The sequence below is a fragment of the Xenopus laevis genome, chromosome 4S, assembly GCF_017654675.1.
Source record: "Xenopus laevis strain J_2021 chromosome 4S, Xenopus_laevis_v10.1, whole genome shotgun sequence".
In the NCBI taxonomy this organism is placed as follows: domain Eukaryota; kingdom Metazoa; phylum Chordata; class Amphibia; order Anura; family Pipidae; genus Xenopus; species Xenopus laevis.
This window is the reverse complement of record NC_054378.1, coordinates 124,610,779-124,624,630: the sequence shown is the minus strand read 5'-3', so window position 1 is coordinate 124,624,630 and position 13,852 is coordinate 124,610,779. Positions and strand designations below refer to the sequence as shown.

At 40.9% G+C, this 13,852-nt stretch overlaps 1 protein-coding gene across 2 annotated transcripts in view; it reads left to right on the top strand.

Annotated features, from left to right (window-relative positions):
- LOC121393379 (synaptoporin-like) overlaps positions 1–11,104 on the top strand; it is a 140,550-nt gene extending 129,446 nt beyond the window's left edge. For both annotated transcript variants that reach the window (XM_041561793.1, XM_041561794.1), the window contains 2 exons: positions 2,837–3,028; positions 9,732–11,104. In XM_041561793.1, the coding sequence (XP_041417727.1) occupies positions 2,837–3,028; positions 9,732–10,046 (507 nt within the window). In that variant the 3' untranslated portion in view covers positions 10,047–11,104. The remainder of the gene's footprint in view (positions 1–2,836; positions 3,029–9,731) is intronic.
- Positions 11,105–13,852: the final 2,748 nt, after the last annotated feature.

Sequence of the window (13,852 nt, the reverse complement as noted above, 5' to 3'; positions counted from 1 at the left end):
CTGCCTGTTCCAAGTGGTGTTCCTCCATTCAGTATCCTGGTGAGACGATGGTGCCCCTTTGCTTGTCCAGAACCTTTAGCTTTGCTCCTCTCTCAAATAAGACTTGGCGGCATCCAATAAGCCGAGGGCAGAAGTGAGAGCCGAGACCAGGGTGCTTAGTTTGGGTTCTGGATTTAGGGTGCAGTTCGTGACACTGACTTCAACTTCAATAAGAAACGATTTCCTATTGTGCAAGAGTTCCCAAGTATTGATAAATAAATTACAGACTTACATACTCATATTATTTTTCTTCTTAGGTTACCAATCTCCTTTAAAGGTCATAGCATGCGTTTCAATTTTCATAAAAGGGCACATTGGAAGGAGAGGATCTTTGTGACCGTCAGTCACTTCCTACGCGTCCTCCCTTTGTTCCTTGTCACGCTGTGCCACAGAATTGACTGGAACTAAATTGTTACATTGTCTCTCCCTCCAGTCTCGTTTCTTTGTGAACACGAGAGCAGCAATGTATAAAAGCCTGGGTCTACAATCAAGCTAATCAGTTTAGTCAAACGGTGTGAACAAATCTCCAGCCTGCTGCAAACCTTTAATATTTCATGACTTGACTTACTTAGCTGGAATTTTATGTAATCAATAGGATTCATAGGAAACTAACTAATGCAGAAGTATATCTGCCGTGTTAAAGGGAAAGTAGAACCTCCAAATTGTTAGAAGCTCTAGTGCCTTTAAATCCGGGATGGATTCTTAAAGTGACACTGTTAGAGATAACGTCTCTTTGGGGCCAAAGGTCCACTTAATGCAAAAGGAGCTGTCTACTTTGGAGAACTGGAGAATCCAAAGATTCCCCAGACGTGTGGGCATAGTCAAGTGCATCCTACGCCAAGTGTGGACATATCAAGGAGAAAATGGATTAGATAACCCATAATGACCACCACTTTTATCACAGACTTCATTAAAGCATTTGGCACACACACAAAGCTCCATCTCTTTAGCATTAAATAAAATAAACACATCAGGAGCAATAGACAATGTCTAAAAAACCAGCTCCATACCAAACATAAACTGCAGTCGCGGATTAAGGGAACCCAAGCTCTCCCTCTTCCACCCCGCTAGAGGTTTTCCAAATCCCTGAAAGATGAGAGAGGGGTGTCACATGTAGAAACACTAGCTCTCCTTTTATTACAGCAACTCAGTTAAGGTAACACATATGCTCCAATTTCTTCTCATTTCATCTATGGATAATAAAGCAGAAAGGCTTAGTGATTAAGTCACAGGGCTCTGATTGAAAATTGGTTTCAATTACCAAGGCAATGTAACGGCGCTTCTAGTTGCAGCAATAATTAGACTGAAAGCCCCATGAGGTAGTTACTCCCTTCTGATTTCAGAATGCTTCACTTTGCATGTGTATCACACCCTTGAGTGCACTTTAGCTGTGGATTTGTGACTGTGTGTGACCAGGCTAAAACTGCTTGACTTGTGCCCAGGGCCGCAATGTACCTGTGCAACTCCCTGCAACTCCCGCTACCTGATGTAGTTCAGTGCAGCAGGAGATTCAGTCAGACAAGTTTCTTTGCAACAAACGTGGATAGTGTTAGACAGCAATACTCCCTCCAGGGGAATTCAAAGTGCTCCAGGTGAGCTAATATATATCAGACAGATAAATTCGTTAGAGGAGCAACAATAACAGATAATTACCACTCTCACTAGGCAATAACCTGATGAACACTAAGACTTGGGTTTCTCAGCCTGGGGTCTTGTATATTGGCACACTGAATTCAGTCTGGGGTCTTGGGTCTTGGTACCCTATCTGGTCCTCAACTCACCCACTGTAGTTCCTTACACACCACAGGGTCTTAACCCCACTACTTCTCGTTGGAGCCACATCTGCTCACTAGCTACCCTGTACTTACTCTCACTCCTATAGTGCCTATTAACATCCTCAGTAACACTAAATAAGCCTATCTGGCTTTCCACCGGCAGACCGGCAGACCTGGACCTGGAGATGGCCTTTCTGTATTTGCAGCTTCATGGATAACAGGTTTCCAGATAGATCCTATACCACTATATGCGATCTATGATATACCCCACTTTATATACAGAACTTATTGCACCAACCTAAAGTTTCAGCTTGTCAATAGCAGCAATGATCCAGGACTTCAAACTTTTCACAGGGGGTCACCATCTTGGAAAGTGTCTGTGACACTCACATGCTCAGTGGGCTCTGATTGGCTGTTGAGAAGCTAAGCTTAGGGCTCGTCACTAATTATCCAGCAGAAAATGAGCTTCCCTGGCTGTAATATAAGCTGATGGTTTGCTGATTATAAAATTCTGATGCTAATTGCACTGGTTTCTGTGCTGCCATGTAGTAATTATCTGTATTAATTACTAATCAGCCTTATATTGTGACATTTCTATTCTATGTGTACTGTATATTGTAAGTGGCTCCCTAAGCTCAGTAAGTGACAGCAGCACAGAGCATGTGCGGTGAATCAGCAGAAAAGAAGATGGGGAGCTACTGGGGCATCTTTGGAGACACAGATCTTTACTGCTAAAGGGCTGTGGTTGCCTTGGGCTGGTACAGAAGCCCAAAACATAATGTACAATATTTCTACCTACTTCTTTAGTTAAGCTTTAGTTCTCCTTTAATAGCTCCTTTTCATGGCATTCTCCCAATAGAAAAGTGAGTCAGTTGTGATTGTGTTTATTTTGCATTTCTGCAAGTTTGAAATGAGTCGGACAAGAGCCAACAGCAGCATAATATTCCCACAATATATACTCAATGTCATTCCCAACTCCAACTAGGTATTTCATAAAGGTGTCCCTATGTTGTGCTTTTCAGGATTTTATTGTGACCGTGGTGTTCTCCTTCCTGTGGCTGGTGAGTTCCTCTGGCTGGGCTAAAGGACTTTCAGATGTTAAGGTTGCCACTGACCCAGATGAAGTCCTCTTACTTATATCAGCTTGCAAGCAGCCCACTAACAAGTGCACGTCCGTGCGAGGCCCCGTTATGTCAATCTTGAATACTTCAGTGGTGAGTAACCTGACCTGGCTCGGGTAATTAATTAACTGTAACAGGGAACATGAACCTGAAGCAAGCAATAAACAAGGTAGCTACTGTATATGGGGCTAAACATGCCAAAGCAGAAGTATACATCTATATGAAACTTAAATTCAACATGAGCAAAATAATAATAATAACAATAACAACAATAATAATATAATAGATTATGCTGAATACATGATCAATTATTTCTAGGTTTCCGTTTATAATTCAACAGTAACTGGGTTTTGTTCCAATTTTACACTTACTAAGTGCCCTGTGATTGACAAAGGTACTGTAAACAGAGATTAAGTGCACTGCTGATCTACTTTTCTGCAAAAACCAGGAATTTAGAACTTCAGTTTCATGATGAACAAGGAGGTACATTGCCCCTATTTATGTAAATCAAAGACAGAAACCTGTCACCCTACAGATACAGGTATGGGGTCTGTTATCTGGAAAGCCGTTATCCAGAAGGCTCCAAATTACAGAAAGCCAATCTCTCATAGATTCCATTTTATTTTTATAATCCAAAATAATTTCCTTTTTTTCTCTGTAATAATAAAACAGTCGCTTGTACTTGATCCCAACTAAGATATAATTAATCCTTAATTGAAGCAAAAGTAGCCTATTGGGTTTATTTCATGTTTACATGATTTAGACCTAAGGTAAGAAGATCCACATTACAGAAAGACCCATTATCTAGAAAACCCCAGATACTGAGCATTCTGGATAACAGGCCCCACATCTGTATTTATTAAATTGCCAGTCCTACATCATTTTAAACCTGCTGGAATGCTGAAAGATATAGTCCATAATGGTTGGTTGGAAGGCTTCTTCGTGGAGCTTCTTCTGAGGGTCAGAGATCAATTCAAACAGTTGGTCTTTCCTGCAGTGGCGTAACTAGATGTTGCTGGGCCCCACAGCAAATTAATTTTAGGGCCCCCAACATATCCAGTGTTTGTCCTGTTTTACCAATATATGTTGAAATTGCTCATCAATTTGAGCCTCATGGGGCCCCTGTACCTCCTGGGCCCCCCTGCAGCTGCAGGGTCTGCTTCCTCTGTAGTTACGCCCCTGGATAAAATGGAATCTATTGGTGGCAATAGATGTTACAATTACAATCTTTTGAAAGAATGTTTTAAGAACTTAGGGCAGAGACACACTGTCAGATTCGGGAGATTAGTCGCCCAGCGACAAATCTCCTTTTCTTCAGGGTGACTAATCTCCACGAACTGCCTCCCCTGCCTTTCCACCAGCTAGAATGTAAATTGCCGGCGGGATGGCAATCCGAGTGCTTTGTTTTCCAAAGTCGACCAAAGCTGCCTCACAGGGAAACTTCAGGCGACTTCGGACAAAGAATCGCTCCAAGCGCCATCCCGCTGACAATTTACATTCTAGCCGCCGGAAGGCAGGGGAGGCAGTTCGGGAAGATTAGTCGCCCCAAAAAGAGGGATTTGTCGCCGGGCGGCTAATCTCCCCGAAACTGACCGTGTGTCTCTGCCCTTACTGTTAGAGCTGAATTGTGAGATATACAGAAAGAAACAACAGAATTCTACCTGTATCTGACAATTCAGCACTAACAGGGGGCGATATTCATGTGCATTGAAAGGCGCCCAATCAAAATTGTCGGCTCGTCTCCTGCCATACACACACCAAACATACAACAGATACTACAGTAGCTCAGTAGTAGTTTAATGCACACACAGGGAGGACAAAATTGTCTTCTTTGACTCGTTTTTCCCCACCACCATCTTGGATGATGGCATATTATGATGTCACTTAATAATGGCATTAAAATGTTGATGAATGGGCATGTGTGGGGTATTTCAATGTTGTTAATTTCCAATTAGTAGGGATGCACTGAATCCAGGATTCGGTTCGGGATTCAGCCTTTTCCAGCAGGATTTGGATTCGGCTGAATCCTTGTGTGTGGCCGAACTGAATCCTAATTTGCATATGTAAATTAGGTGTGGGAAGGGAAATCACTTGACTTTTCGTCTCAAAACAAGGAAGTAAAGCATTCTTTTTCCACTTTTTCCTTTCCGGACTCTAATTTGCATATGCAAATTAGGATTCATATTCAGTTCAGTATTCGGCCGAATCTTTCACAAAGGATTCTGGGATTCGGTGCATCCCTACTAATTAGTTTAGTGCTTGTCCATACACAAAAATACCTTTTAAACAGAACAGATTCTTCTCTTTACAGATACAGATAAGTTCTCTTTACTTAGATCCCAAAAAGTTGAGTTATTTGCTCAAGTTGAGTTGTTATTTTCCAGTTGCCGATCCCTTGTTCGCGGCTGTCAGCTTCTTGTCACCAGTGGCATAACTAGTTGTTACTGGGCCCCATAGCAAATTTAATTTAGGGCCCCAAAATATTTATAAGTTTTTACCAAGATATATTAAAATTGCTAATTAATTTGGGTCTCACTGGGCCCCCTACACTCCTGGGCCCCCCTGCAACCGCAGGGTCTGCTTCCTCTATAGTTACGCCCCTGCTTTCCTGCCTTATGAGCAGCCAATGGGACACAAGATAATAGAGCCACAATTATGCACATGTATGCAGTTGGGAGCTTACCCCATGTATTTAAGTATCAACATTTCAGGGGTATACAACCCTATATTCGTCAGGATACTTGATAATATCCAACAAACTTTACCATGGTGGACATCAACTAATAAAAAAATACAGTATATTAAATAAAAATGTTTTGTGGGTTGTGCTCACAACAACAGATATAAAGATCCTGGGGCCCATAATGCAACATTGTTAACATTGTTATACTCAAGTTATGTATGCATGTAACTTTATACTATCAAACTTGATGTTATGCGTTTGTACTTTAAATTTCAAAAATGGAAAATAAAGAATATATAAAAAAAAAAAAAAGATCCTGGGGCCCTGTGACTTGTACCAGGTGGTTTCAAAAATACATAATGCTACAATGAAGCAAAATGTGCCTAAATGTACCTGATATTCCAATCAAACCCTCCTCCACTAGGGCCTGGTAACACTGTACCTTTGGCTCAGAGGTTGGGAAAATATTCTTCTTGGGCAAATGAGAAATTATTGTGGAATGGAAAAGAAGTGCCCCTTATACTGAACATCATTTGGCTTTTTTATACCCAGAAATCCCAGTGGGCCAGTGTTAATGAATTATCACCGCGCCCCAGCACCCATTCTGCTGTAGCATTTAATCTCCAATACATTCCAGGTTACATTTTCTTGTGTCACTGACTCAATTGGATGGAAATGGCAGCTTGTGACAGATGTATCTGGGGATGAATAACATATGGAGAAGCCGTTTGCATCTTCATTTATTACTAAATCCAATTTTCAACATGAAAGGTTACACCCTCCACTGCGCTTACTAAGAAGATAGAAGTGGCTGCAATAAGGGGATAATAATGTATCTCATGGCAATTCATATAGTGACATGCAACCCCTTCTTAACACTATTGGCCCCCAGGCAATATGCACCCCAATTATTGATTTTTGCAACCTGGAACATATAACAGAAAAGCTGGATATACACACTGGGATTGATTTACAAATGCTGCTGCTAAATTGCACAAGTGCAGTGCACTAACCAATCAGCACCCTGCTTTCATTTCCCAACTTCAAACAAATTGCTAATTGGCTGCTATTGGCAACTGCAGTTATATTCATAAATCCCACCTGTCCTTCAGTCCACTCAGGTGGATTTCTTTACTCCATCATCTTACAAATCCCCTGCAAATAGAGATAGATTTAGGAATCAGATCAGGTAATCATCAACGTATCTAGATAATCCGAGTCTTTTAAATAAAGCTATATCTATGAATATAGAAATTGTAGCTGGCTAAATAGAGGAGATCTCATGTCAAAGACAACTCTGAAAGGGCTGTGCCACAATTTGGTCTAGGTGCCAAGGCCTAATGCAGGGATCCCCAACCTTTTGAACCCGGTGAGCAACATTCAGAAGTAAAAGGAGTTGGAGAGCAACACAAGCATGAAAAATGTTCTTGGGGTGCCAAATAAGGGCTGTGATTGGCCATTTGGTAGCCTCTATTAGGATTGGCAACCTACATTGAGACTCTGTTTGGCAATACACCTGGTTTTTATACAACCATTCAAAAATATTCAAAAATAAGCTCCTGCTTTGAGGCCACTGAGAGCAACATCCAAAGGGGTTGGGGAGCAACATGTTACTCACAAGCTACTTTTTGGGGATCACTGGCCTAAGGTAATTGGAAAGGGATGATGGACAGGGAAGACCCAGCTGAACACCAAATAAAAGCTTGTGTAGCTGTCTGAGCATGGAGTCACGTTCTTATCAGGAAACACAAGACCTATCACACATTCTCAGGCATTCCCATAATACAAGACATTTATCGATCCTCGAGATTCGAGAACAATGTAAGCTGGGCTTAGCAGAAGCTCAATAACAGAAGTCATGGAATTGAGCAATACTATCTGTGCTTGTACCATTGACTAATAGTTGCAGTATAATAAAGCATAACTGACAACATGGTTCACTACTTAAGGCCCCCAATAACTCTGTGTATCAGGAGGGATTTAGAAAAGTCAAAGGTTTATCAAGTCCGACCTTTCTTGTTGGTTCACCATCAGTTTGATGTCAATGAGGAAAGGGAAATGAGCATCAAGTGGAAATCTACTCATTTATATGTGCCGAGTCCAACAGCTTTATAGAAGTTCCAAAAATAGTCTTTCATGCGTCTGTCCTTCTTGTCATTTCCTTTAGCCCAGCTCTTCTCTCCTGACATTTATAATTGAAGAGATTTTGATGTATGTGTCTCCGGGTAAAGCTCGGCAAGATAGCAATGCCCTTATCATTCTTAGATGCCGGACAGATGCTCATGTCTTGACATTCCATATAGACATACCTGGGTACTCGTGTCCTTCTCAGCTGGTCGTTAGCAGAGCTTTCAGTCTTCCTAAAGAATGTTTCCAATGTTCCCCATGATTTATTTAGCTGAATGCCTTCAGCCTCTTTATCAGCAATAACCAGAATGTGTTTAGATCAAGTTTTTCATGGAGCATCTCATTGTCCTTACTGAATTCTATTCAGTGGGATGTTTCATTTAATACTTTTCTCTTGTTAATAGAAATAGTACAGGGTCATGTAAAATGGTATTAGCCAGAACAGGACTTGGCCAGAGAGAGATATAATCCAAAGACTACATATTGCCCACAACAGTATTTTGCCCATGGGTAGGCTTGGATTTTTGGAAAGGCCACAAAAGCCCAGGTCTAGGGCAGCAAGATTTTGGGGGGCAGCATGTAGGGTTTCCCCTTAGAAACTATATTTTTGGGGGATAAGGTGTATGAAAACTGTATGAGTGAATCATTTAGACCAGTGGGTCCCAAACTGTGGGGCTGCCCCCTAAAGGGCCATTCTGAAGGCCAGAGAGGGTGAGAATAGGGAGGAACGTCTGCTTTCAATATAAATAAACCTGAAACCCAGGTTATAGGTAAATAAGAGTGAGGTTTAAGGAGTTCAGAATATTCCATTCTGATGGAATAGCCGATACATCATGTTTTTTTCCTAAATCTATAACCTTGTTTCGAGCTAAAGTGTTTTAAAGAAATAAGAACATAATGTACTGTTACAACTGGTGCCTTTGCTTTAGAACAGATAAGTACTACTATAGTCTATATAAACAAGCTGCTGTGTAGCCATGGGGGCAGCCATTCAAGCACAGGATACACAGTAGATAACCGATAAGTACTACTATAGTTTATATAAACAAGCTGCTGTGTAGCCATGGGGGCAGCCATTCAAGCACAGGATACACAGTAGATAACAGATAAGTACTACTATAGTTTATATAAACAAGCTGCTGTGTAGCCATGGGGGCAGCCATTCAAGCACAGGATACACAGTAGATAACAGATAAGTACTACTATAATTTATATAAACAATCTGCTGTGTAGCCATGGGGGCAGCCATTCAAGCACAGGATACACAGTAGATAACAGATAAGTACTACTATAGTTTATATAAAAAAGCTGCTGTGTAGCCATGGGGGCAGCCATTCAAAGCCATTCAAAGCTGAAAAAGGAGAAAATGCACAAGATACACAGCAGATAAGAGATATGATAAGAGATATGCTCTGTAGTATACAATGAGATTCTTTAGAACTTATCTGTTATCTACTGTGTATCCTGTGCTTGAATGGCTGCCCCCATGGCTACACAGCAGCTTGTTTATATAAACTATAGTAGTACTTATCTGTTATCTACTGTGTATCCTGTGCTTGAATGGCTGCCCCCATGGCTACACAGCAGCTTGTTTATATAAACTATAGTAGTACTTATCTGTTATCTACTGTGTATCCTGTGCTTGAATGGCTGCCCCCATGGCTACACAGCAGCTTGTTTATATAAACTATAGTAGTACTTATCTGTTATCTACTGTGTATCCTGTGCTTGAATGGCTGCCCCCATGGCTACACAGCAGCTTTTTTATATAAACTATAGTAGAGTTTTTGAAGCAAACACCCCAATTTTACCAGTGCGGGGCACCAGTACATTATATTGTCATTCTGTTAAATTTGTTTGTCATTTTTGGTGTTACTGTTCCTTAAAACTGAAAAAGTTCAGTAGTCCTCTGTGACCAAGCTATCGAATCATGATTCATCTCACTGGACTTTACAGCAGGTAATTTATTTTTGTTTTCTACCATAGGTCTTTGGCTTCCTAAACTTTATTCTCTGGGCTGGAAATATTTGGTTTGTTTTTAAAGAGACTGGCTGGCACGCTTCAGGAGTGCAGAGATATCCTCAGGAGACCAGAGAAAAGCCTTCCAGCAACTATAACCAGTCACTAAACCAAGGAGTCTACAGTCAAGACAGCTATGGGCAAACTCCAGGGTACAACCAGCAGCAAGGGGGGTATGGCCAACAACCCAGCTTGGGCCAAACAGGTGGACTTGGCCAACAAAATTATAACCAGGCTCAATATAACCAAACAGGTCCAACTGACTTTGCCAATCAAATTTAATATGGAAAAACAAAAATGATATATCTTATTTATTGCAGACAGCTTGACAAGATACCTTTACAGGGAGATAAATGGTTTCCATTCCAGTGACGGAATAACAAAGCTGGTTCAATAGTCGTAGCTGATGGTTTGTACCTTACAAGACCCGCTGATCCTGATCATTAAGACGTGCAAATGATTTGTCTTTCCTGTGTTAAAGTCGTGAGCGAATTTTGTAATCTCAGCAAATTTCACGTGATGATAAAATCCAGTGCATTTTGTTTTCAATTATTTAATTTCATTCTCTGCATGCCGTGTGTACCCTCCGCCCCGTGGGATCGTTCAACCCAACATTCTTCATGTATTTGTGCATGACTGTGGCAAAACAAAAAAGGGTTTTAATAGATTTCAAATTTTTAATCTGTAAAATTATTTTTATAAAATGTAAAAGGCTGTCGGTGCTTAGTCTGGTCCTGGACTTTGAGTTTCGTTATTCTTATAATTAATTTTCTTCATTTATAATGAAAAGAAAAATCAAGGGCTCGTTTAACGGCAGTTGCGGTCACGCAGAAACAGGCACAGCACAATACCATGCGTCCAAACTTGGACTCGTAAATGAAACTTCCAGTGTTGTATTTTTAACTTAAAAGAACTGTTGGATATTGAAAATTCACAAAGAAATTTAGAACCCAAAGTGGACTCAGCTAAGGCGTTGCTACAATTGGTTAATTTAATTTATCTATACCAATCACAATGCTAGTTTATTAGCTAGAAGAGGAGACTATGGGGCATATTTCCAGCACAGAGCGAAGTTAGAATTTAAATTTTCTGGGCTTTGATGGTTTTTATAACAATGTCCATATTCCAGTGTTTAATGTTTACAGTATAGCAATTGAAAAGGCAAGTTCATATAATAAAACCCGGGTTTTTGTGTTGGACATGAGTATTGTATCCGACGCTGTTGCATTTTGATTGGTTAATTCTTGAATTACCAACAAACCAAAAAAAGGTGGTTTGTGTCAATGGGGCTCATTTATCAACACTGGACAAATTTGCCCATTGGTAGTAACCCATAGCAACCAATCAGTGCTTGGCTTTTTTTAGGCAGTTGCAGATAGAACAATAAATGCAACAATCTGATTGGTTGCTACAGGGCCTCCATTAGAAATCATGGGGCCCCGTACAACAACATTTTCAGGGCCCCCTGGGCCCCGCCTGCCCCAGCCCCCAAGCCCCACCCCAGATCGTGCCCACCCACACCACAGTTAAAAGACCACACAGACATCAGCACTAAAAACAGTAATCCCCCCACACACACGTTATAAAAAGCCATTGATGGTCAGGGCCCCCTAAAAGTTAAAAAAAAACTGTGGTGGCAGGGAACCCCATAAAAGTTATTTTTTTCAAAAAAAGATTGGTGCCAGGGACCCCATAAAGGTTTTTTTTAAAAAAAAAATCATTGGTGGTCAGAGCCCCCATAAATTTAAAAAAAACTGTGGTGCCAGGGCCCCCCATAAAGGTTTTTTTAAAAAAAAAATCATTGGCTCCAGGGACCACATAAAAGCTTTTTAAAAAGCATTAGTTGCCAGGGCCCCCCCATAAGTTAAAAAAAATGTTGGGGCCCCAGAGAATATTTAAAAAGTATTAAAATAATACATTGGTGTGGAACTGAACTCGTTGCTTTAGGACTTCAAGTTCGGCTCTTTCATGGCTTTGGGTCTTTTCGCGGCTTCGAGTTTGGCTTTTTTCACCAGTTCGGGTCTTTTCCGGTCTGCTTCGGAACGTCAATATCGGCTCTTTTCATCACTTCTGGTCTTTTCCCAGCTTGGGGGCGTCAAAATTGGCCCTTTTCGAGGCTTGGTGACGTCAAGATCGGCTCTTTTCGTCTTTTCTAAGCTTGGGGACATTTTTTTCATCTTTTCATCAATTCAGGAAACTTCGGATCTTTTTGCGGCTTGGGGACGTCAAAATCGGCTCTTTTCGTCACTTTGGGCAACTTAGGTTCTTTTTGCAGCTTGGGGAAGTCAAGATTGGCTCTTTTTGTGGCTTGGGTTCATCAAGATCAGCTCTTCTCGTCACTTTGGGTCTTTTCGCGACTTGGGGACATCAAGATCGGCTCTTTTCGCAGCTTAGGGACATCAAGATCAGCTCTTTTCGTCACTTCAGGTAACTTCGGGTCTTTTCGTGGCTTGGGGACGTCAAGATTGCCTCTTTTGTAGCTTGGGGACATCAAGATCAGCTTTTTCGTCACTTTGGGTCTTTTCACGGCTTGGGGACGTCAAGATTGGGGTTTTTTTTTGGCTTCGGGTCTTATCACGGCTTCGGGACTTAAGCAGATCCGCTCTTTTCGCGGCTTCGGGTCTTTTCACATCTTCGGGACTTCGGCTTTTTGGAAGCGGACTTACGAAGAGGCGGCACGGCTTTGTTGCTGCCAAGGGGGGCCCGGCTATTTCAAGAACTACAGCACAGCCAGGCCCCCCTTCAGTTGTACCCCCTGTGCCCCACCTAATGGCAGCCCTGGGTTGCTATGGGTAATTGCCCATGGGCAAATATCATAAATGATCCCCAACGTTTCCAAACATGGAAAAACTATTAAACCTGGGGTTTTAGCCTGCTCATGTTTCGAATCATTCTGTTATAGGTTAGTAGGTCCAATATATATATATATATATATATATATATATATATATATATATATTATCTATGGTATTTTAGACTTTATATACTTGTAATTTTATTGTATGGACATCAGAGAAGCACAACATTGTGGTCTTTATTATATAAACAGATAAAAACTTTATTGTATGATGTATGGCTGCTAAGTGGTAAAAATATATTGTAATTGCTATTTTACCCAAATAAAGACTTAAACAGAGTACATTCTTTCTGCTTTGTGATTTTGTATATTTATAGTTGTATTTATTGAAGTGTCTGTGTCACAGAAGAGGAACAAAACTAAAAAATAAGTGACATTCATGGAAGAAGTACCGTATATACTCGAGTATAAGCCGAGTTTTTCAGCCCCCAAAATATGCTGAAAAACTCTACCTCGGCTTATACACGGGTCAAGCGCAAAAACGGTCGCCGGCGCCTAAGAATAGCCGCTGGCGCCTAAGAATAGTCGCCGGCACCTAAGAATAGTCGCCGGCGTCCAAGAATAGTCGCCGGCGTCCAAGAATAATCTCCAAGAATATTCGCTGGTGTCCAAGAATGGTCGCCGGCATCCAAAAACGAGACGCCGGCACCTCCAATGGGAGCAGAAACCCTCAATTTTTTGATGGAAACTTACCAGACGCTGCTGCATTTCTCACCCTAGGCTTATACTCGAGTCAATAAGCTTTCCCAGTTTTTGGAGGTAAAATTAGGTACCTCGGCTTATACTCGGGACGTCTTATACTCGAGTATATACGGTAATGCAGGTTGGATTAATGTTCCTTACAAACATATACCCTTGAAGTTGGGTTGCCCCTTTATTCCATTTTACAGATATGGGACCTGTTATCCAGAATGCTTGGGACATGAAGTTTTCCGGATAAATGGATCTTTCTGTAATTTAGATCTTCATACCTTAAGTCTACTAGAATATCATGTAAACATTAAATAAACCCAATAGGCTGATTTTGCTTCAAATAAGGATTAATTATATCTTAGTTTGGATCAAGAACAAGGTATTGTTTTATTATTACAGAAAAAAAGTATACAATTTTTTTATTTAAAAATGTAATTTATGATTTGGATAAAATGAAGTCTATGCAAGATGGCCTTTCTGTAATTCTGAGATTTCTGAATAATGGGTTTCCTGATTCCATACCTGTACATCACAGCAA